Genomic DNA, 24,657 nt, shown 5'->3' with positions numbered 1-24,657 from the left:
TTGTTTGCAGGTCTGTATATTTTGTTATCTTCTTTCTTTTCTATTTTGTCATTTCCACAACCACTATCCAGACTTTTATTATTATTATTCAATACTTCAGCCACCTTGGGCTGCTACAAAAATACAGCTGCTCAAGAGTTGTAACAGATCCCAGATGGAACCAACAAATGCTAAAACACCATTATATATAGAAACGTTATAAAACATACAACCTCCTATCTCCTGCGAAATGGCACAGGTTAAGTTTAATTTAATTATAGAACAAATGTATAGGTCAACTATGCTTATCCAAGCTGGAGTATTGCCCAACATTAATATAAAAATGGCAGAATTTCATTGAAACCTTATGAAATAACTGAGAAAGTTCAGTTCTTTTCCCAGCCAGAACATTAAGAATGCAAAAATAATGATCAGATTATATTTTGTATTAGTTCTCTTGATTTTTTCCCCCATTTCCTAATTTACCCTGTGAGAAAGAAGCTTTTTGCTACTGCTTATAATTATTTAGCTCATAAATAGCTCATTAAGCTCAATGTGGGCAGGAAGATGAATCAGAGCTAGTAGAATATAGAATACAAAATAATAGAGTTGTAAAGGACCTTGGAGGTCTTCAAGTCCAACCCACCCACCCCCCACCCCCACTAACTCAAGCAGGAGACCCTTTACCATTTCAGACAACTGGCTGTTCAGGCTCATATTTCATAAGATTTGGATAATTTCAAAATGCATTAACCATCAACTTTCCTTCTTAAAAGAAATTTTCTAATAAAAGCCTACCTTTACTATTTGAGCATGTCCTAACTATTTAATTGAAACATGACTTACAAACAAAAATAGAGTGAAGTCCTACATACTATTTTCTGAATTTCTTATGTCCTTTCTTCCCCCTTTAATAACTCTCATGGAATCCTGGATTTCTCCTTCACTGATGTCATAAACATATATTATTTCTAAAGCATCTCGTCAGCCAATGAGAAAAAAGAGATAAAATAGGCCAGCTGATGGGTGGGATGCTTATTTGGTTTGAATGGAGCTGTATAGTTAATAGACAAGTAGGTCAACTGGACAGCTTTCTGAAGATCATCTTGGAGCCTCGAGAATGTCGGGTGGGACTAGGACCAAAGGAACAGAAAATTGTCCAATTATACGCTCACAGCAGCAGAGGCCACAGAGATGCCGTAATGAAAGGTCCCAACGTGCAAAGGAATTGCGGAAGCGCCGAGCCAAGAAAAATGAGGGAGACCCAGATATTGTAAAGTCTCCCAGTGACCATAAGGAATACAGGTAATTATGGACTGACAGTATGAATAGACAACTTGTTTTCTTCCTAAGCAGCATCAGAATCATTATCATTGTTGCCTTCAAAAGACCACTGGACACGTGGCTATTATAGCAATAGCAATAGCATTTAGATTTATATACTCAGTTTACAGAGTCAGCATATTGTCCCCAACAATCTGGGTTCTCATTTTACCCACCTCGGAAGGATGGAAGGCTGAGTTAACCTTGAGCCTGGTGAGATTTGAACTGCCGAATTGCAGGCAGCTGGCAGTAAGCAGAAATAGCCTGCAGTACTGCATTCTAACCATTGTACCTCCATGGTTCACTATCACAGTGAGATTGAAAGTTTTCACACTTATTACTATTAATAATTATTCATTGTATAGTTAGCCAGATGTTCAGATTGGATTTGTCATTTTTATCTACCTATTGAGTTTTTTCCAAGGATAGGCAGATGTGATTGTGTTGTAGTGTTAGAGGTATTATTATACCATCAATTTTAGTGTTGGTTCTTAGACACCTCATAAATAGATTTTCTCTAGGGTTCCTTTCAATTGGAAAAAGGGGTTTTTTTATAATAAGAAATAGGTATAAGATTGAGAATTAAAATAATAATTTTCTTGACCAATTTATTTTATTTATTTTTTATTTATTTGATTTGTCAATCGCTTAGAAGATAATACGGATAAAGATAAGCATAGTTATGAATACAAGAAATGAGTACATATAAGAAAAATAAAAGAAACAATAGGACAGGAATGGTAGGCACTGTGTTGCGCTTATGCACACCCCCTGCAGACCTCTTAGGAAAGGGGTGAGGTCAATAGTAGACAGTCTAAGGTTAAAGTTTTTGGAGTTTGGGGAAGAAACCACAGAGTCAGGTAGAGTATTCCAGACATTGACCACTCTGTTGCTGAAGTCGCATTTCCTGCAATCAAGTTTGGTGCAGTTAACCTTAAGTTTGTATCTATTGTTTGCTCTTGTATTGTTATGGTTGAAGCTGAAGTATTCATTGACAGGTAGGACATTGCAATATATAATTTTATGTACGATACTTAGATTGGACCGAAGGTGGGGTAGTTGTAGGTTTCCTAGGTCTAGAATTTCAAGTCTGGTGGCATAAGGTATTCTGCAATGAGTAGAGGAGTGGAGAACTCTTCTTGTGAAATATTTCTGGACTTTCTCAACTGTGTTAATATCAGATACGTAATGTGGGTTCCAGACTGATGAGCTGTATTCGAGTATTGGTCTGGCAAATGTTTTGTATGCCCTAGTTAGTAGTGTGATATTACCAGAGAAAAAGCTACATAGGATTAGGTTGACAACTCTTAATGACTTTTTGGCTATGTAGTTACAGTGGGCTCTAGCACTTAGTTCATTACAGATGAGTATTCCAAGGTCCTTGACAGAGTTTGGATCATCAACAAGGTCTTGACTATTTAGCTTGTATTTTATTTTCTGATTATTATTTTTTTGCCAATATGTAAGACAGAGCATTTATTTGTTGAGATTTGAAGTTGCCATTAGTTTGACCATTCTGATACATAGTCAAGGTCTTTTTGAATGGTTTATTTCTTTGAAGAATTTATCTGTACACTGATACATGATAATTAATATGAACTATCATTTCACTCACTTTTGTCGCCCTGGCATGAAAAATAAGGAAACCAGAAGGAATTGACTTCATTTTCTACTATTCTTTAAGGCAAAATACTTAAAAGAATATGAATGAAAGAGCCTGTTTATTTTGGAAAGAAATTCTGGAATACAAGACATTTTGTCTGACAAAACTCACCATTTGAAAGATATTTGTTCATAATGTCTATTCCCTCTGTACAGAGCTGAGAAATGGGTATTTTGAGTCTCGGGAAATAACAAAGTGTTCACCATAAAATATATTTCAAAATACTTTGCAGGTGTTATGAGAATAGCTGCCAACAATGATGCCTGTTCATACTGCACATACACATACAGCACACATCTCTGTCATTATTTTCACAGGTACATCAAATTAAAAAATGGCATGAATGTGCTGTTGATTTCTGACTGGACGTTTGATGATTGCACTTCTTCTGATGAATCAGACACTGAACTAGAGGGTCTCCTAATGTCATCTGGAACAGATGAGGAAGAAAATCTTGTTACAAAAATTCAGGAAATTGAGAGAAATGATAGGAATATCAAGAAATCTGAGGGCGGATCTCTGGATGGTGAAGTTGGAAGTGAAGGAAGTGGTGGTTTTGGTAGCGATAGTATTGTAGAAGATGATCCTGAGGTGAGGGAAGATCATGATGACCCTGAAATATACGAAGAATTGGTGAAACAAGAAGATGAAAATAAGATGGGCAGTACAGAAAAGCAGGTATGGTATAACATAACTTAGCTATTGTTAATCGGTGAAGTTTTAAATAAAATAGATAGACAGGTAATGACTTCTGCATTTAGCAACCATTCAAAGTTACAACACTATTTGAAAAAGTAACTTTATAACTGGTTATCACACTGATAGCGGCCATAATGTCTCCATGGTCACATAGTCAAGATTTAGCTGCTTCGCAATCAGCAGCCATTTTATGATTGCTGCAGTGTCCTGCCGTCACATGATATCCATTTAGGCAGTGGTGGGATTCAAAAAAAATTTACTATCGGTTCTGTGGGTGTGGCCTGGTGGGCATGGCTTGGCTTGGTGGGCGTGGCAGAGGAAGGATACTGTAAAATCTCTATTCCCACCCCACTCCAGGGGAAGGATACTACAAAATCCCATTCCCTCCTCACCCCACTAACCTGCTTTCCAGCTCTGTTCTCCTATGCAGGGCAACACAAGAAGACCCAGCAGATCAGCTGGGACTTGGGAGGCAGAGAATAGATGCAGTGGGGACAGTCAAAGGATATTTGCTGGTTCTCTGAACTACTCAAAATTTCTGTTACTGGTTTTCCAGAACTGGTTAGAACTTGCTGAATATCACTTCTGCATTTAGGTGCTTCACAGCCAATGTCTGACAAGCAGAGTCAATGAAGAAGCCAGCAGTGAAACTGTAAATCTTGGTCATGTGCTATCTCATTTAACGACTATGGGAAAAAGTGACATTGTAAGTCCAGCACAGTCACTTGATGTCCCATTTAATGAACTTAGCAATGGAATTGCAAGCCCCCATTATGGATATTAAGCAAGGACTACCTGTAAATCCATTTTCACATCAGTATGAACACTGTTGTTGAGACAGTAGCTTGAATTAATTATGTTATATCACATTTAGGATGTATTGTTTCTTAGCTAGTATAGGTATACCAGTGGTGGGATTCAATTTTTTTTAACTACCAGTTCTGTGGGCATGGCTTGGCCTGAGTGCCAGGGGAAGGAGACTGTAATATCTCCAGTCAGAGGTGTATTTGCTGATTCTCTGAACTACTCAAATTTTTTGCGACCAGTTCTCCAGAACTGGTCAGAACCTGCTGAATACTACCTCTGAGGTACACCCTGTTTGTGTCATAGTTAACACATTTGGAAGACTAAAGGGCTCATATGGCAGTGATGTTATATAGACTCTAAAAGTGTATATTTGGTGCTTGTTCCAAATAAATTTAAAAGCAATGTATGTGTTAAGCCCTGGATAAGCTTAATGCACCTATTTTTTTTATAATTTTTTTTAAACGAATCAAGCATGTGGGTAGGGGAATTCTGATGCTTTTCATGACTTCAAAAATGGCCTTGGAGAGTACACCTGCAACCCATGGGCCAGAGGTTGAAATGTCGCTGTCAAAATGAATAAAATGATAATGAGCATTCTTAAGTCACAACGTTGTAATAATTTTAAAAAGCTAAGGTATTATTTTACCACAGAGCCTGAAGAAAATGGGATTATTTGAAGCAGCCCTGAATGCAGGATCTAAAGGCCTTATTTTGCTGTGTGTGTTATTCAATTTTGCCTTCAAGGAAAATTTAAGAGGGGAAACATAATAACAGCACTTGTGTCTGCTTGCTTTCTTAGGGACAGGCTTGCAGTTGGAAATGGAACAGAATTTTGACAGAAATGGGGTTCCTTTCATAAGGAAAAAGGCTGTATTCTTTGGCTTTGTCTTATAACAACTTCCCACTGTTTCTCCTTTATATTTTGATTGCAGGCTGCAGCTGCCCTTTCTGTTGGTGTTGGGAGTTTCTGTGACCCCGATGATTTACCTGGATTAGCTCATTTTTTGGAGCACAGTATGTAAAATCTAAAGTCTATCTCCTGAACAGTTAACAAAGAGACAGAAAGAAAGCTGTTCCATCTCTTACTGTGGAATGTGCAACTTTCAATACCAAATTATGTTGACATCCTCAGTACTATTTAAACATTTTCTTTTACAGGCTTAAGCTGCTCTTAATTTTCTTTTAAAATCAGTCAAACTGTGCTTTTAAAAGAGTAATGAGAAGCAATAAAAATAAGGCAGATAAATCTATACCTTTCCATTAGTATACTTACATTCATACATCCCAAAGGTGCTTTTTCAAGAGGCAAGTGGACTTTCTTTGTTTTTCCTTGAAGACATTTCACGTCTCATCCAAGATGCTTCTTCAGAACTTTAGAAGTTTCTTGGATGAGAACTGAAATACCTTCAAGGAAAAACAAAGAACCTGAATGACTAAGAGTCTCCATAGACATCTACATTCATAAGATGTTCCGGAGAAAGGAGCAAAGACAAATCTGGATATGAAAGTGAAGTAATTCCTTGTGGATTCCCCAAATCGCAATCTAATTGAACTCTTGGTATTGGTTAACTATGGGAATCTGTTTCTCTTTTAAATGTTCCACAGTGGCCAAGAATAGCACAACACTATGGGAAATAGATACTGTGGTGCTCTCTGAGTTTGGATACTTTCTTGCAGATGTTGATGGCTTCCTCAGGCACATAGAGATAAACAGTATTTGCACACTATTCAAAACAGACAATAGAGAAGTTAAGAAGGGTTTTAAAAAAAGACCAGAACACCTCTTTGCCAACAATCAACACCCAGATAAACAGGTATTAAACCAGTCAAAAATCAAACAGTAAACAGCAGCTTAAACAAGGAATGACCAAGGAGAAAACAATACCTCCACCAACACTAACAGAGGAAGTTACTGTATATAAACAGAGGGCTAACCCTACTCCCTTCTAGAACTGAAGATGTTACTTAGTCAGGCAATGAAACGTCTGCAAGAAAACAACTAAGCTCAGAGAGCAGCAAAGACTCCACAGTTCAATCCAGAGCTACATACATCATCTTACATTGGAAATTGATACTGTTAGAAACTGAAAACCAAACAAACACTTTCCAATATACAATTTGCATATATACACAGGTATGCCAATTTTTTTAAGTAATGCTGAACAATATGTTAAAGTTGGTAAAATACTATGGACTAGATTTGAAAATATGAGAATGAATGATATATTATTCCCCACAGCAAGGGAAGCTGAGATGGTTAAAATGTTTCTTTTATCCAAAGAAGAGATTATATTTAATTTTGTCTCTAGTTCGAAACTGCTTCCAAATTTTGTGTTTGCAATGAGAAAAAAAACCATGAAACTTTGTTTCTGTTTTCGTAAATTAGAAGTTATAGAAATGGCTTGTACATGTTGTTGTGTAAAAGCAAAAAGTTGTAGTTGTAATGTTACCTTTGACTGTGTCAAAAAAAGATGGAAGTTGGTGCCATTTTCCTTTTTTTCTCCCATTACACTATATCCCCTCTTTTTCCCTCCCTCTTCTTACTTTTCCATGTTTTTTCCGTTGTATTTTATACTTTGATAAACTAATAAAAAAGTTCCAACAAAAAAAAAAACACTTTCCAATATGCAGTAGCCAGTGCCGTAAGTTAGCCAGTGGCAGAAATCAAGACAGGCAGGAGGTCCAAAAGGGCCTGGAGAATATCAGATGTTCAAAACTGGTTGACACATTTCAGTGAGATCATTACAGCCACATCAATATATAGCCACTAGTTCACCTATCAAGCAGAGCCTTTTCAGCAACAACCCCAATTTTCTGGAATGATCTCCTATTTTTAATCTGGCACATCTAACTGATGCAGCCCTAATGAAGGATTTCTTTTCCCCCACTCCCCTTTGGAATTACTATATAGAGCCATTGCCACAAACAATATCAGTGAATATTCCTTGTATGTCTATTCACACTCGGCCAATAAAAAATTCTATTCTATTCTATTCTATTCTATTCTATTCTATTCTATTCTATTCTATTCTATTCTATTCTATTCTATTCTATTCTTGATAATAGACTGAAATCCCTGCCTGCATCTGATTGCAGCCAATTTATCTGACTGCTTTCTTCTAGTGGTGTTTATGGGGAGCCAGAAATATCCAGATGAAAATGGATTTGATACGTTCTTAAAGAAGCATGGAGGGTCAGACAATGCTTCAACTGACACGGAACGAACTATTTTCCAGTTTGATATCCAAAAGAAATATTTTAAAGAAGCTCTTGAAAGGTAACTTAAGAGTACAAAACAAGCTAAAAGACTATCCAGTACCATGACTGGATAGCTATAGCAATTTGAAGAGTACAGTCATTCTACATTAGGGCTGTCAAACTCCTGGCCCATGGGCTGGATGCGTCACACTCTGGCCACGCCCATGCCCAGTTTAGTGAAGGGGAAAAAAGTCCCAATAGGGACTTGTGACACCCCCATGATAATGTGAGTTTGACACCCCTGGTCTACAGTATGTCTTATACATTCTTGATCAGTGCTTCCCAGATTCTTCCTTCTTTACCTCAAATTGTTTATTAGAAAATATTATCAGAGTTTGAGGACTGATCATAAGTCCTTTCCTTCAGCACAGTCATAACTTCAAATTGTCACTGAATGAATAGTAGTAACTTGAGGACTACTTGTATAATGAAAATATCACTGAATGATCTTTATCTCATTTCAAAAATTACTATTGGTTTAATGTGATTCATTTTCATCTTAATAGGAATTATTTTGGAGATTTTTGGATATATTTTAGTTTTCATGGCAATCTTAAGAAAATTTAAACATCCCTATTTTGAGATATTGGGTTAATGGGTTTGTGTGTAATTACCCAGAAGAAAAAACCTTTTAATCCAATTTTAGGTAATTTACCCAGGTTTGGGCAGCACTGTTCTAAATTAACCATATTCATAAATATCATTTATTTCAAATCATCAGGAAGTAATTGATTTGTGTGTTTAAGATTTGGGCCAGCAGAGATCAAGAGCAATCTATTGTTGAGTCCAGATCCCATCGTTCTTCACTTTTAGCCATCCAGACTTTAATTGCAAGAAGAAAATTTTGAAAAATTTGAAAAATTATTTCTAATTGAAGGAAATCTCAGAGGAAGATGGAAAGTACATAAATCAAAGGTTAATTGGCTTATTAGGGCTCCATTTATCATGCTCTAGTGCAATAGGTAAATTGCCCCTTGCACACAAATCTAATTTATTAGATGGATAGCAGAAAGACCATTTGGATTTCTAAATCTCTGAGAGACAAAATCATAATACTGGTATGTATTAGAGGTATGAAAAACAGTTAGCATTTTGAATTCAAATACTTCATTTTGAGTTTGAATTGGTGGGTAAAAGTCCAAAGCAGGTTGTTCTAACCATAGTGAAGTGTTCAAATCACTCTAATACTATTTCAAATTCAAAACATTTTTGCTCTGTGCTTGAAATATCTCTAAAATGCTCCAAATCCTTTTAAAAACCTTTCACTTAGGCCAGGCAGCAGTTTTAGCTCAATATTAGTCATTGGAGCTTTAAACATTTCAAATATGAATGTAATTCTTGCATGCATTTAAAACACACATTTTGTATCTCATTTTGATATGGTGGCAGGTTTAGGTTAGTCTAACTTTTTGCTTTTGCATTTTTTATGTTATCTCTAAGTCAGCCTCAGTCTTCAATTTTTATTTTATTTTATGAAGCTCAGATGTTATGGGGATTTGGGAGGGAGGAAAGGAGGGACGTCAAATTCTCTGCAAATGGAAAGACTAGTTGACTGATTTTTCTAATCTAAAAAAAGGTCCTAAAATATGTTGATTATAGGGTCCCTAAAAGCATTTAAAAGGAGATGTGGTGGCTCTTTGGCTAAGACACTGAGTTTGTCTGTCAGAAAGGTTGGCAGTTCGGTGGTTCGAATATCTAGCACCACACAACAGAGTGAGCTCCCATTACTTCTCCCAGCGTCTGCCAACCTAGCAGTTCGAAAGCATGTAAAAATGCAAGTAGAAAAAAATGGGACTACTTTGGTGGGAAGGTGACAGTGTTCCATGCACCTTTAGCATTTGGTCATGCTGGCCACATGACCACAGAGACGTCTTCAGACAGTGCTGGCTCTTGGCTTTGTAATGGAGATGAGCACCACTCCCTAGAGCCGAAAATGACTAGCATGTATGTGCAAGGGGAACCTTTACCTATACCTTTAATAGCATTTAACTGAAATTTGGGAAGCCATGGAAAATCCAAGCTGTCCAGAGACATAATTCTACACTCAAATAGAGTGTTTGTTTGTTTGTTTGTTTGTGTGTGTGTGTGTGTGTGTGTGTTCCCTCCAAGTAATTAAAGAAAAAGAAATCTCTATCTTGCCTAGGTGTAATAAAAAGTGAAATTGTGGTAGAAAAAAATCAAGTTTTATTTTGCCATAACATTAGTTCATAAGCATTTTTTTTTTTTTTGGAAACAAGTAATTATTATTCCACACATTTCCAGGCTTAATTGCAAACACCTGTATTTCTCTTCTACTTTATTTGTAGATGGGCACAGTTCTTCATTCATCCTCTGATGATTAAAGATGCTATTGACCGTGAAGTTGAAGCTGTGGATAGTGGTAAAACTAATGAATGGGTTATTCACTGCTTATAGAATTTCAATTCTTGGATGGTGGAAAACTATCTCACTTCATTTTTTTGAGGCATTCGTGTTTGTTAAATTTCAATGAGCTGCCTCATAAAAAATTGTAATATATACATATACATATACGTGCATGACTATATATATATATATATATATATATATATATATATATATATATATATATATTCAAAGATTTAAGGCCATTAAAAAACCCTTAAAATCAGTTGCATTACATGTACTTTGCACCAGATTGTAGGCAATTCCTTTTAGTTCTATTCTCCAAACCTGGACAAATAATTACAATCCTGATGGTATCTTGTAGGAAATGTGTTGAATTTAGTGGAGATTAATGCAGTGTAAATGTTCATACAGCATTGACAGGCAGTTTAGTGTAATGGTTAAGGCACCAGGCTAGAAATCAGGAGCCTGAGTCTATGAATTCTAGTTCAGGCTCTAGGCACAAAGCCAACTGGGTAACCTTGGGCTGGTCACTCTCTCTCAACCCTAGGAAAAAAGCAGTGCCAAATCACTTCTGAAATCTTGCCAAGAAAGTGCAGAGACTTATCCGTACAGTCCCCAAAAGTCCATATTGACTTGAAGGGGAAAAAATAGCACCATTGTGAATTCTGTGTATTCTTGGAGTAGAGAGGGGGGCAATCCTGGTTGTTCTATTACAACATTTCACAACTTCTTGAAAGTCCTTTGTCTTAGTTTAAGATGTAAGACCAAATAATATTTTTTTAAAAAAAAACTTCTGGGAAGTTATTTTCTCTAAGTCCTCTACCTTCACCTGTGTTATAGAAAGGAAAGCAACTTCTATTTTATATTATTGCTTTATATCAGTGGTGAGTTTCAAAACTATTTCCTTCCAGTTCGGTGTGAGCACGCGCTTTGTGTGTGCATGTGCCAAACACATGCTTTGTGCATGTGCAGCATTTGCAACTCACCTCTTGCTGCAAGCCCTGTGTGTAAAACAGCTGATGTGTGGCAATTGGCTATGCCACATGAAGCAGCTGAGGTTGAAAAGCAGGAAATAAAGGTCAGTATAGAGCCAGGGTGGGCCCAGCAGCTGATCATTGGAGCGAACTGGTTCGCTAACAGATGATCCTTGGAACAACCAGTTCATTCAAACTGGGCCAAACTGGTAGAATACCACCACTGCTTCATATGATTGTTAAATAAACTTCCTGGAAGATAAATCCCTTTGGTCAAATGGTATGCACAGGGTTAAGAAGGAAGGTAGCAAAGAAGAAAGATGCGAACCAGCATAAACTCTGGTGGCCTCATTGGAGACCTCATGATGAAACTGTCCACTTTTTTACTCACAACCTCACTGCAGGTCTCGAAGGCCTGTGAAGTTCCAAATTTGGTTCTTGAAATCCAGTTTTTGATACACCATTATGCTACTCTCAAGCCTATAGCAGTGGAAAATGCTAAGGCATAGAAATAAATGCTAATAATTAGATATCCTGAAGGAAGATTATTTTATGTTTCCATCAGAAGTACCAGGAAATCAAGGATCTCTCTCTCTCTTCCCACCAATATGTATGTCGTGGTTATATGTTAATTTGGGTCTCTCAAGAGAACATCCATTTATCCCATTTTAATTGAGATTCTGGCTCTATTGTGGTTGATAAATGGGCAGAGCTGCTAGGAATATTCATTCTCCAAAGTACTCGTAATTCCCAATGGAGCCATGATATTTCTGCAACAAAACCACAAATCCAATGCATGTGTCAAATGAGTATGATACTTCTCATTGCTGCTTCATGTATGTGTGCATTATGCTCCTTGCCTTGTCCAAATGATCATATCACTGGAATTCTTTTCTTAAGTTCTTATGCCTAATGTGTACTTTAAAATAAACAGAATATCAGATTGCAAAGCCCTCTGATGCTAACAGAAGAGAACTCCTGCTTGGAAGTCTTGCAAAACTGGGACATCCTATGAGAAAATTCTTTTGGGGTAAGTGAAGTATACAGAGATGGAAGCAGATGGGCTTTAATGGAGCTTGCATTTGAAAGAAATGTTATATAATATAAAGTATTTTATTTACTTTTAAAAGTTGTGGATATGCCATTCTTCAAACAAGCTTCATGACAGAAGCTTTGTATGCTACAATGATCTTGTGTTTTTCAAAATATGATTAAGTCTGGTGTGGTATAGGATAGTCTTGTAGAAACATGTATCCCTCTTCATCCAAATACATCTCCATCTCTACATTAATCAGGTCAATATATTCATCTTACATTAGTTCATAGAAGCCAAGCCTACTTTTAGTCCAATTTAGGTTTTGAGTGATTTAGCTTTTGAATGAGAAACAACCCATGTGATGAATTGATGTGATGAATTTAAGATATAGTTTTGCCTCTGATTCCTGTAGACTTAGGAAGGTGGTAATCCCTAAAATTATGATAAGTCTTGAAGTCATGATGTTAATATAGATTGGAAAAATAGATTGCCTAGAACAATTCTATGTTTATTGTATTGCATTGTGATGTGACAAACTCAGGTATTGTGGTTCTTAAAGCATGTTTCTTACCTTTATTTGTAAAACCTGGCTAATTGTGGCTTCTTCAAACAACCATATTAACAAATTGTTTAACTATCTTTGGCTCCAATCATAGGATTGTCAAGGTATTTAATTACAGGTTCTTAAAAGTGTTTGCTTGATATTCAATTATCATCTAGTGTAAGTTAAAATAATGGAGGAAAAGGCCAGATTGTAGCTTAGGGGTGCAATACATCCTCTTTCTGCAGAAGTCCCTAATTCAATCCCAGCATCTACATGCCTGAACCTAGGCTAAAAGTCTCTACCATTAAGTATAGGAAAAATCATCCAATTGTTTGATTTTGTGACACTTTCTTTTCCTTTATAGTAATTTTATTACAATTTTAAAAGGTAAAAACAAATAAAAACAAAAAAAAGAATTAAAAGAAAAAAGTTCAGGAAAGAAAAAAAGAAATAAAATAGGGAAGAAATAAAAAATAAAAATATAGTAAAGAAAAATAAAACATATATATAAAAATGATTTCCCCCTTCATCACAATAAGTATAAACAATTTTGTTGACTTACCACTTTCTCTTAAATACAACAAATAATCTTATCTCTAATATCCCATCTCTTATCTATAAACAAATCATTAAAAACTTTGTCAGTCCTCATCAGCAAAAGTCTGTTAAGGATTACCACAAATAACAACATATCTATTTAACCTTAATCAGGTAAACCAATATTACATTCCTTCCTTTTACTTCCAACGATCTTAAACTTTAGTCCAGTCAAATAATGTCCTAGAAAATGATTTTTTTAAACTATTTGTCTATCTTCACAAAATCTTTTTTTCAATCTTGGAAAATTAACCAGGTCACTCTTTTGGCTTGTTATTTGTGCATCATTTTTAATTATTAAGATATCTGCTGGTTTCATCTTTATATCCAGCATAGTATTTTCCTCATATTATCCTTGTAGCCTATCATTTTTAAATTCATTTCAGTTCAGTCTCAGTCTTGTCCAATAAATTTTCTTCCTCTTCCAAATTATTTTTTAAACACAGTCTATCTATAATGGAAGACTCTAAGTTCCTTGTTTAAAAAACTGCCTAATGTGTTAAAGTATTTTGCTCCATTCTGTATTAGGAAATCAAACATAAGTGTTCTTTTCCTTTAATTGTAATTGTTAATTCCTTATTATTTCCTTTAGTGTCCAACCTTTGAAGTCCCATTCAAAAACAACAGCTTTTCCCCACAGGAGCATTTTTGCAATATCAGAATCTTACTTCAAACTCATCTGCACCTTTAGTCTATCTGTAACTTTCCAAAATCATTGTTTTAATCTTCCTTTTGCTCTTTAAAAAAAGTATTTTATGCAGTATAATAGAAGCAAAGAAAACATGTGTTAAAAATTGTTTAGTTGGTATTATTGCGCTATTTTAAGTTAAACAAAATCTGCTTTGTCACAGAGAAAACATTTAGAACTAAAATACATGACTATAGGAAAATTGATACTAATGTTACTAAGAAAACTTCTTCTTCAAAAATTATACAGGTAATGCAGAGACACTGAAATATGCACCCAAAAAGAAAGGAATTGATACCTACGCAAGACTGAGGGATTTCAGAAAACGATACTACTCAGCTCACTACATGAATCTGGTTGTTCAGTCTAGAGGTAGAATTTACACATAATTATGATAGATGGTAGATATATGGTTGGTTTGTAGGTAGGTAGGTAGGTAGATAGATAGATTAATGTTACTGAAGGACAATATAGAATTCCATCTCTTTGCTTGCAAAAATAACCTAGAATCTGGAAAATTGAGTGTATAATATGAATCTGTATGAAAGCTTGATATTGTTATACCAGCACAGGACTGTTGGATCATTTGGTGCATGTATGTTGTTTGGCAAAAAAAATGGGGGGGGATCTCATGGGCACTGACATATATAACTGTGTTTGAGGCTCACCCAATTTAAAATAATAACCAGAGATCAGAATGACCTCGTAAGATTACCAAGCCCTTAAAATCTATGAATGGCAAAAACCTTGAAAGTAAGTTTGCTTGTTTTTTTTTAATCCAACATGTTGTTATTCTTTGATCTCATAGAAAGGTTGGCAGAATCACACTAATCTTGACAGATTTCAGTCACTTTGATCGAGGAACTAGTTCATTATGAGATTGCATAGCCACTTCTGAATAGCTTTGATAATCTCAATGATCCTAAATTCACCATCATTTTTGGGATGCATCCTTGGCACTATTCCCATTATCTAGGTTACTTTTGCAAGGAAAACAATCATTTCATTTTATTACATTAATTGTTGTAGATAATGCTTGCAATCCCCCACAGTTTAAGTGACAATGTATTTGCTCCTTTTCAAGGTATTACAAGATATACTCATGAGACCGCTAGGGCTTTGTTCATACTTAAGTGGAATTACAAGGTGGGAATGGTATGTGTGTTAGGTACATTCTAAAGCTAAATTAATTAAAAGTGACTATTAGCTATTGAGGGTTAGTTTCAACCCAAACTAGTTGTTTCTTAAATTAATTCATCCAGGTCACATGTATCTTGTGAACTATTTATCTCATGGGTGTCCAACTGTCACATGATATTTTGTGATTTTTTTTTCCCTTTGTGGAACTGGGATGGGGATGGCCAGCGCATGATACATCCAACCCGTGGGCTACCAGTCTGACACCCCTGGTTTATCTAATAGTTAACTGTCCCTTCAACTGTTTATGAGTGACACTAAACTATGGAAATACCCTTTTCTAAAAGGACCTCCTTAAGAATTCAACTACAGAAGTTGTTCTGATTTTTACCTGCATGGATAAATGACCGCATAAGGAGGCAAAACAGGGGAAAAAAACAGTGAGAAATGAATAATGTCCTTCAAATCTTGTGATTTCTATGGAGAAAAAAAAGGCAGGAAGTAATGGGGTAATTGAAAGCCTCCCAGTCTTCTTTGCTGCAGCTGGGGGAATAAAAAATATGGTCCCTGGTTGACCAAGCTAAATGCCCACTTTCCTAGTTGGACTAGACAGGAAACACAACAAGATGAGGTAATTCTACTTTATTGTAAGGTTGCATTAACAGAATCTTGCAAGTCTGAATGTACAAATCTATCATTTTTATAGCCTCATAAGTTAAGGCGGATCCTTTCTGAGTTTCTTTCTCTGCTTGTTATACAGCTCAATACTCTCCCCTTGTTCCCCCCACTTCCTTAATCTGATCATTCCCCAGGCAGCATCTTTTCTTTCCATCAGTTCATTTCCACATACAATTACACTAGAGCAGGGGTATCAAACTCACATCGTCACGGTGGCATCACCTGATGTATCCGGACTTTTCCCCCCTTCACTAAACCAGGCCTGGATGCAGCTGTCACATGACACATCTGGCCTGCGGGCTACAATTTTGACAGCCCTGCTTGTTGAGATTAGTGATTTAATTGGGAGAATCACTAGGTGGTTGCTTCTGTGCAAATGTATCCTTAATACAGCAAATGGAGTTTTATTTGCATTTTGTAAGAAGTGACTTTTCAGCACACTTGATGGAGGGTGTAGAACATCTCAACTGGCATGGACCACCAGATTATTTAGCATCATTGCCCACAATGTGATGTTTTGCATGAAGAATTAAATGTGAAATTTTAACAGACCAATTTGAAGGAAGATTTCAGGGGTTTATCAGCGCTAAGAATGACTATGGGAAAGATTTATCTGTTAGAGGTCTCCCACTCCCATTCTTCTCCTTAACCTTTTATTTTAAAATTGCACTACTGAAATTTGGATAGTATGCACATTTTTTATTCTTGCTGCAAAAAAAGAGTCCCAGTGTCAAAAGATTCTGGTTCCTGTCAAAAATAGAGCTTTTCAAGAGCTAAAAGGAAAAAATATTGTGCACTTCTTTTGTGGGTTCATACTTAGTCACTAAGTTATAGAAAATTCCATCTTTGATTAAACGCACAGCTGCCATTTGAAGACTTTGAAACATGCATAGAAATTTAATACATGGTTACAGTATATAGTTCATTTTTCATAGCAGAATTGTTAATTCCTCCTTATTCTCTATATTTTCTACATTTTATTATGCTTTTCTTTTTTAAAAAATATTCTTCTGATTAGAAACCCTGGATACTTTGCAAAAATGGGTGACGGAAATTTTCTCACACATCCCAAATAAGTGAGTTCATTTTTTTTTTCCTGGAAGAGCTAAATGTTCTCTATATGCCATGTATTCCATTAAAAGTAGCAATGTGAAAGAATATACTCTGTTATGTTATTCTTAATCTTAAAATTTCTAATTCATCCAATAACTGAAGTATTCTGGTTAAATTATTAAACTTCTATAAACTTAACTATACATTCCAGAAGTATAACTATAAGATGCTTCTTCTGTTTTAAAAAGATGGATGGTATGGGACTCTAAATAAAACTAATCTAATCCTAATTAATAGAAAATTTTTCTATTTTATAAAGTTTCAAGCCACAGGGAGAAAGGAACAAAATGATAAGAAGAAAAGCATTAAAGATTTGAAATTTGTAGATAGATTATGGAAGGGGCATGGTGGTTCAGCTGGAAAGATGACACCTGAGCATCACACTCTTGCCATATCCCAGCTCTTTGCCCACCTAAAAGTTTGAAAGCATGCAAGATTAATAGGTATCACTTTGGTGGGAAGGTAACAGAGTTCCATGCACCTTTGGAAAAAGTCTTCAGAACATTGGCTTCCTTGGCCAAGAAATGTAGATGAATACTATCTCCTAGAGTTGAACACAACTGAACATTGGAAAACTTTACATTTAGGTTATGGAAACTGAAGGTTCAGGATTTCTTTTAAGTTTGCCTTTGCTTGATAGTATTACTTTTACTTATCTGCCCATTTAAAAACATATATATGATTTTATATGAATGTATGTTTTGAGGTGTGTGCAAACAGAAGAGCAGTCAATAATTGGAACTTAATATAGAAAATATATGCAAACCAATTTTAACCATAAATTCCATTTTGTAAATGGATCAATCTGATAATTTAAATGTATTTAGAAAATTAATTTGATTCAATTAAAATGTTCATATCACAATGACATGGTTTGATTAATATTTCTGAATTCATTAATAGTTCTGAATTCAGAACTGGAAAAACAATTCTGTTTATATGCTGTTTTATATGTATTAATTCTGTTTTATATGTATCCAAAAATTATCAAAATCAATTTGGAGACATCTGAATTAGTTCACTGTTTCAAATTAACCTTCCAATTCAATTTCAAAAATGCATTCAATTCAGAGTTTTGAATTGAATTTCTGATCTGAATACTAATCAATTAATGCAGGCTAGGAACCAAATGGTAATATATTAATTAACTAATATATTGTATTATTTGTTTGGTTCTCAAAGAGAACCAAACTGAAACAAAATATGGTAAAAATAACATATTTATTGGCAGGCAGAAAACTCTTCATTTCTAGTATTCACTAGCTAAACTATGACATGAACTCTAAAAAGTTCATTTTTAGCAGAAATGGGACAAACACATCTATGACTTCTTTTCTACCACAGTCTCCTCTCAGCTCTTGGCTCATTTATGACTTTTTATAAACTCAATAATATCCGTCTTTCCAGGTCCATCAAAAGGAACAAAATGAAATTCATTTAAAGCTAAAGAAAGGAATATCAGTCAAAAACATAAAACTGTCAAAGACCTAGAGAAGCAAAATCTTATTGCTTATCTAAAAATCAGCCCTGGATCTTCTCCAGGAAAAAGATGCAGAGATGTAAAACCAACCAAAACACACATTTTTTGTTAGATCACAACTGACCATTCCTTTATTAATGCTGGAGAATTCTGAGGATGGGTACAGTCGAATGTGAGGAGTCAGTCTTTCTAAAAACGTCTTTCCAATAATTTAGGGAACTTTATCAGAAGTTGAGAAAAATGATTTTGCAGTCTAAAGATTGGAGTTTTGGGATATGTGGAATACAACCTAACATTGCTGTAAGAAGTAGATCTATACATAACTACATAGAAAAACATTAAATTGCTCAGATTCTGAATGCAGGCATTTAAAAATTAACATAGTTTTCAATAAAGCTTGAAAATTGCCATAGAGTCACAGAACATCAATGGCCCATTTGGGGAACCTCAGAGAACCCAGAAATAAATCTGGAAATTATTTAATTACATTTTTTTGTCACCCATGTAATTTTGAAGTGAATCTGAGCAGTTTACAGCATGAAAGACTGCATGTGATTCAGCATTTGTTTACATGTTTAACAAAGCTCCAACGAGGTGCTTCAAAAAGCAAATATGAGAAATTACAGTGCTGACAAGTAGCCCCCTTGCAGATCATGTTTAAACTTCATTCTGATTAAGTACAGAAAACTTTCTGGGGAAACATATCATTGTTTAGTTGAAAAAAAGAAACACTTGATAGGAGAGGAGCAGAGCCGTCCTACAATATTCCCACAGGCTCTTGCATAGGAGGTTGGGACTCCTGGGTTTTTGCCAAATATAATATCCAGATGTTAGGGCAACAAGTTCCCTTCTGAATTAGCTAACAAAGCTGATGTAGGCTGATATGTAGTAAGTTTTCCCAGTAAAAGTAGGTCTTGCCATAGTAGATATAAATCAGAATAGACACCAAAACTCAGGAGTAGACTCAAAAGGTAAATCTCTAAAGAATGGCAGTATCATAACTCAGTTAGGGGGTCATAGAGATCTTATATTAAGAGAATTTTTGATTTTCTACAATGCCAGGGTTTGTATAGGAACACCAGAGAGATGAGATGGCAGTAGAATTTAAACTTTAAGCCTTAAATAAAATGCTCTTGATTGTTTGTTTTTAAGTGGGTTGCCCAGACCGGATTTTAGTCACCTGATCAACCCTTTTGATACACCAGAATTTCACAAGGTTTACAAAAGTAAGTAGATGTGATTCTGATTTTTTAAAGTTGGGGAATCTGGATGGAAATTGTGAATCAAAATATCATTTTCTAGTGTAGGGTAACACCATGTTTCTTAAGAAGCATACACTTAGGACTATTTCCAGCCATGAGGAACCCAAAAGAGCTTTTGTCTGTAGGGGTTATTTTTATTGATATAAAAAATTGAATTTTATTGATTAAAATGTTCAATATATTCACAAACTGTTGATTGAATCATGTAGGAGTAACAATGTTAAACCCATTAGATATTAACATAAATAAAATACTTTTTATGAAGTATTTATGAAAAGGCCATATGCTTTTTAACAAAATAATAATAATAGGGATAGTGTAATTGCTTTAAATTTTTGCAAATTTTGAATTTACAGACCTCTGAGAAGTTCTTGGGATACCCCCAGTTGGTCCTTGGACCACACTTCAAGAAATACTGGCATAAGATATAAGAGAATAAAGATCTGAATAATAAATTTCTCATTTTGTCTTAGCTATGATGTTACTATGTCACTTTAGTCTAATGTTTCTTCAGCCCAGCTCCTGCCAAATGTGTAGGAACATCACCTTCTAGACTTCTGAGTCAGCATGATTTCCAGAAGCAAATCCTTGGAACTTCACTCACAGCTTATCAGGTGTTGAAAGATATGTCATAGACAAGTCATTGCCTTCCACCTATGACTATTTTGTATTCACAATACTGAGATCATAGCATGAATGCTCCACATAAGGTTGGTTGTTGCTTTTTTTAAAAAAAAAGATTAATCAACAGTGAGCCACCATATAATGGACAGGCCATGTGACAAAAAAAGACATGCTTCCTAGCACTCATCAGTGGCATAGCTTAATGGATGAAACATGTTCCTCTGTTAAATTGTACAGGATGGTTAGAAATAATTAGGGAGACACAGTGCTTGAGATAACCAGACCCTATGCCATGAAGAGTTTTATAACTAGCATTTGGCATTGTACCAGGAAACCAAGTTTGCGCAGCCAAAGTGTTACATGGGTCTACCTTCAGTGCATCACAAATAACAATTTGGGAGTAACTTTTCAAGTCACTCTGGGACTTGTATTCAGTTTGGAGACCATATTTATCTCTTGGACTTAGGTTACAGGTATCCTGGCTTAGGGGAAGTGAAATATATTGCTGTTATTTTACAACAGTATACATTGTGGTGATAGTACTTTTTAGAGAAACTTGAACTATTTAGCCGTGTCATTTGTATTTTATCCTATCTCCTGTACAGTATTAATAGCAATTTGAAAACAGAGATGAACCCTGCCTTAAGCAAACTAGGAAAAGAAAGAGAAGGATGTGAAGGATGAAATAAATTATTAAAGTTTAGTTAACAACCAAAATGTGATGTTTGAATTCTCTTTGGTGGTGTCCTAATTTAAAAGCAGCTGGTACAATAAATAAGTCAACAGTGCACAACCTCAGTGCACGATTTCAGGAGAAAAACAAATTCCTTGGAGGTCCTCATTGTCTAACAAATATAATGATTGGTCTTCACCTTGTCATAATGTTCTTCTTAGGAAGTAAGAGGTCTCCAAAGATCCTTGATCTCTTGGTCAGCAGAGGAGATCTTCTGCTTTCTTTCCCCCACAGCCTTTCCTATTCTTCTTATCCAATTTTTCAAATTCAAGAGTATCCACCTTTTTGAATATATAATATTAACCCCTTTATCCTGTTTCAGTTATTCCAGTGAAAGAAATACATTCTTTGAACCTCTCTTGGGCTCTTCCCCCACAGGAAAAGAATTACAAGTAAGAAGTGGAATTTAGACAATCTTCCATTTATATATTTCAGTAATGAGAAGTCAGATTTGCATCCATCACATAATTAAGAATATTATTTTCTATTGTCTTGAGTCTTGTATTCCCCAACCTGTTATACAAAGCAATAATGAATAGCTGTGCTCAATTCTTTATTAGTCATCGACCAAAGCAAAATAAGCAGGATTTAAGGATACATGGTCCCAGTGAAATGAATATCCAGTTCATTCTAAATGCAGTGAATAAATAATAGATTAATAAACTCCAAATCAAGTCACTAATCAACTGTCTCTGGAGGGCAATTATATGCATTGGGAAACATGATTTAGGAAAGGGCAAGAGAATAAGTAGAGATATCATAAGATATTAAGAAGGTCTTTTATAAAAATGAGCAGTCCTGACTTAATTCCTGCAAGGAGAACTGACAGATGCCTCCTGTTTTTGATTAGAACACCCCATGAATATGAACTCCTTTTTCATATTAGTGTAGTTTCACTGGTCTCTATCAATTAAGTATCCCTTGAGTCAAGTTCAAATCCTGTTGACTTATATGAACATGTCAATGTTCTTTACTCAGAAGCTATACAGATGGAGTTTGCCATTGTCTTCTTCTCTGAAGGTCTTTGTCTCATGATAGTTCTGAAGTTTAACATGGCTACTTGTTTCTAACTAGTCTATATTTCTAATGCATAGGGACATCTGAGTAGAGGCAGTTGCACCATTCAAGGCTTTGAATAAATCTAATGTGAGAAGTGATCATTTTGTTCACATTAAGTTTGGTCACATGATCAAAATATGAAGTCTTGGCAACTGGCATATATTTATGACAGTTGCACTTTCCCGAGGGTCATGTGATCATCTTTTGTAATCTTGCCAGGCAGCTTCTGACAAGCAAACTCAATACGGGAAGTCAGATTTGCTTAACAACTGCATGCTTCACTTAACAGCTGCAGTTGGCAAAAATGTCATAAAATGGAACACAACTCACTTAACAACTGCGTTGCTAAGCAACAATATTTTGGGCTCAATTGTGGTTGTAAGTTGAGAACTTATCTGTATATTATTTTATTTTCCAATTGTAATAAATGACACAGCTTTTAAACTTAGTGTTAATCCTCCCTAACAAAGTACTGATTATCAAAACAGACTAGAATTTTAGCCCTTTCCACCCACTTGACTTCCAGGTGACTTTCCAATCTGAAATAATGTAGTATTTATTGAATGTACCAAAAAGTAATACAGTTTTTTTTAAAAAAAATAAAGGAAACATTTCTTCTTCTAATCAAACTTTTTAAAAATAAGTTGATGCTTAATGTTTTCCCCAAAAACTTTTAGGGTGAAGCCACTGCATTATATCTCTTGGCTGATAGGACATGAAGGCAGTGGAAGTGTGCTCTCGATTCTTAGGAAGAAGTATGTCTAAAAAAAATTATATCGCATTATAATTCTCGACCTAATTTCAAAGCCCTCTGCAAGAGATCAGACCTGTACATAGATCTCTATTTTCTTCATCCACATTTTATCATTTAAGAATGGAAAAACTTGTCTGAAAATAAAACAATTATAGGTGTTAAAGATTGTGGCCATGTTCCTAATGTCAGGGTTCCAAGTAATACATCCATAATAAACAGAGTTCTGAGGCAAGTAGGTTCCTCAAAGAACTGGTTTATTGGACATACCATATTGGCATAAGCTAATGAAAACCTACTCTGAATATTCCTGCAGTTTTCACCTAATTAAGAGTAAAAGTTTCTCCCTTTTCTCAAACAGACAGTCACATGGTCCAATCAGGGTCCCATCCAGTTGTCAGGCAACATTGCTTCTCCTCTACCCAGCCACCTGTGGGAATGTCCTTGGTTCCCAGAAGAAAGCATTTTGTTTTGACTACAAGCCAGCTCTATTTCTATTCCCCTCTCCCTATCCCTTAGCTCCAGTATGGCAACACTGAAGCCTCAAAATGGCCTCGGTCAGGTCAGCTTCAGGGTTGACACCTAATCCTGACCTTTCTGCAGTTTTCAAGCAATGCTTGTTGAAAATATATTACTTTTTAGTTGGTTAGAAAGACTGTATACTAAGGGTCTTCAAACTTGGCAAGTTTAAGACTTGTGGACTTCAACTCCCAGAATTTCTGAGCTAACATGACTGGAGGAGGAATTCTGGGAGTTGAAGTCCACAAGTCTTCAAACTGTTAAATTTGAAGACCCCTACTGTATACTGATTAAGCAATTTATTAAATGCATATGCATAATACCAAACACGTAATATAAGTATCTTTTTGAGAATATTAAAGGGCCCGCAACATTATTTATCATATTTATATTTTTGAAAACCTACTTTGCAAGAACGCACTTTTAGGAATATAACCAGATTAAATGTTTAGTTAATGTTCGCTGTTTACAATATGAATATTTATTTACTTTAATCATGGCTTTATTTTCACAATAGGTTTTGGGCTCTTGCCTTATATGGAGGAAATGGTGAGACAGGATTCGAACAAAACTCTACCTATTCCATCTTCAGCATTTCAGTGACTTTGACAGATGAAGGCCTTAAGTATTTCTATGAGGTCAATTATTACTATTATTCTAATATACTATTGTATTGTAAATTCTACAAAGATCAATGAAATAACTTGAAAGGGGAATAGAAGATTTCTTTTCTTTATACAATGGGTTAATTCCAAATGTTTGTGATGATCTGTCATCTTCTAATATAGTATCTTGCATTTAATAGAGATCTATAAATGGTTTATACAGAGGATAAAGCAAGGAGTGAAGATTCATATTTTGTGACTAGTTACACTTTTGGAAATGATTGAGTAAAACTATTTTTGCAGTTTGTTGGAGATTTAGCGATATTTATCAGTAATGAAGGTGAAGAAATTGACAATTCTTTTGAAATCAATTCTGGTTGCTAGATCCTCTATAACATAAGTCTTCCTCAATAGTCTATGTATTTATGATCTGTTGGACCCATAAATGAATTCATGAAAATTGTATGGGGTCCAAACAAAAATCCCACAAAATATTTTTCTTCTCCAACTCTAGAATTACACCATTATTGGGTATATCATCAAAGCACACACACGATTTTAGTGGCTGCCATCCATACTAAAAGTATCAAAAACTCAGAGAAAAGATTTTTAGTCCATTTGTACTACCAGTCAATGCTAAGTGAGATAATGTTTGTGGAGAAAATAATTTCTGATTGGGGATGCCAGAACCATAAGATATCAGAAATTATCAGATGTTAGAGCTACAATGACAAAACAATACTTTTTTGTTAGTTTCTCTG

At 35.3% G+C, this 24,657-nt stretch overlaps 1 protein-coding gene across 1 annotated transcript in view; it reads left to right on the top strand.

Annotated features, from left to right (window-relative positions):
* The first annotated feature begins 1,099 nt into the window (after positions 1–1,099).
* LOC113438206 (nardilysin-like) overlaps positions 1,100–24,657 on the top strand; it is a 42,138-nt gene continuing 18,580 nt past the window's right edge. The window contains exons 1-12 of the mRNA XM_026703471.1: positions 1,100–1,284; positions 3,283–3,643; positions 5,404–5,485; positions 7,595–7,748; positions 10,036–10,109; positions 12,005–12,100; positions 14,185–14,307; positions 16,769–16,826; positions 19,496–19,569; positions 21,285–21,354; positions 22,699–22,776; positions 23,809–23,929. Of these exons, the coding sequence (XP_026559256.1) occupies positions 1,100–1,284; positions 3,283–3,643; positions 5,404–5,485; positions 7,595–7,748; positions 10,036–10,109; positions 12,005–12,100; positions 14,185–14,307; positions 16,769–16,826; positions 19,496–19,569; positions 21,285–21,354; positions 22,699–22,776; positions 23,809–23,929 (1,476 nt within the window). The remainder of the gene's footprint in view (positions 1,285–3,282; positions 3,644–5,403; positions 5,486–7,594; positions 7,749–10,035; positions 10,110–12,004; positions 12,101–14,184; positions 14,308–16,768; positions 16,827–19,495; positions 19,570–21,284; positions 21,355–22,698; positions 22,777–23,808; positions 23,930–24,657) is intronic.

The sequence above is a fragment of the Pseudonaja textilis genome, chromosome 3 (assembly GCF_049901715.1).
Source record: "Pseudonaja textilis isolate UNSWEBS1 chromosome 3, rPseTex1.2, whole genome shotgun sequence".
NCBI lineage: Eukaryota > Metazoa > Chordata > Lepidosauria > Squamata > Elapidae > Pseudonaja > Pseudonaja textilis.
The sequence above is the reverse complement of the archived record's forward strand: the minus strand, read 5'-3'. Positions and strand labels throughout refer to the sequence as shown.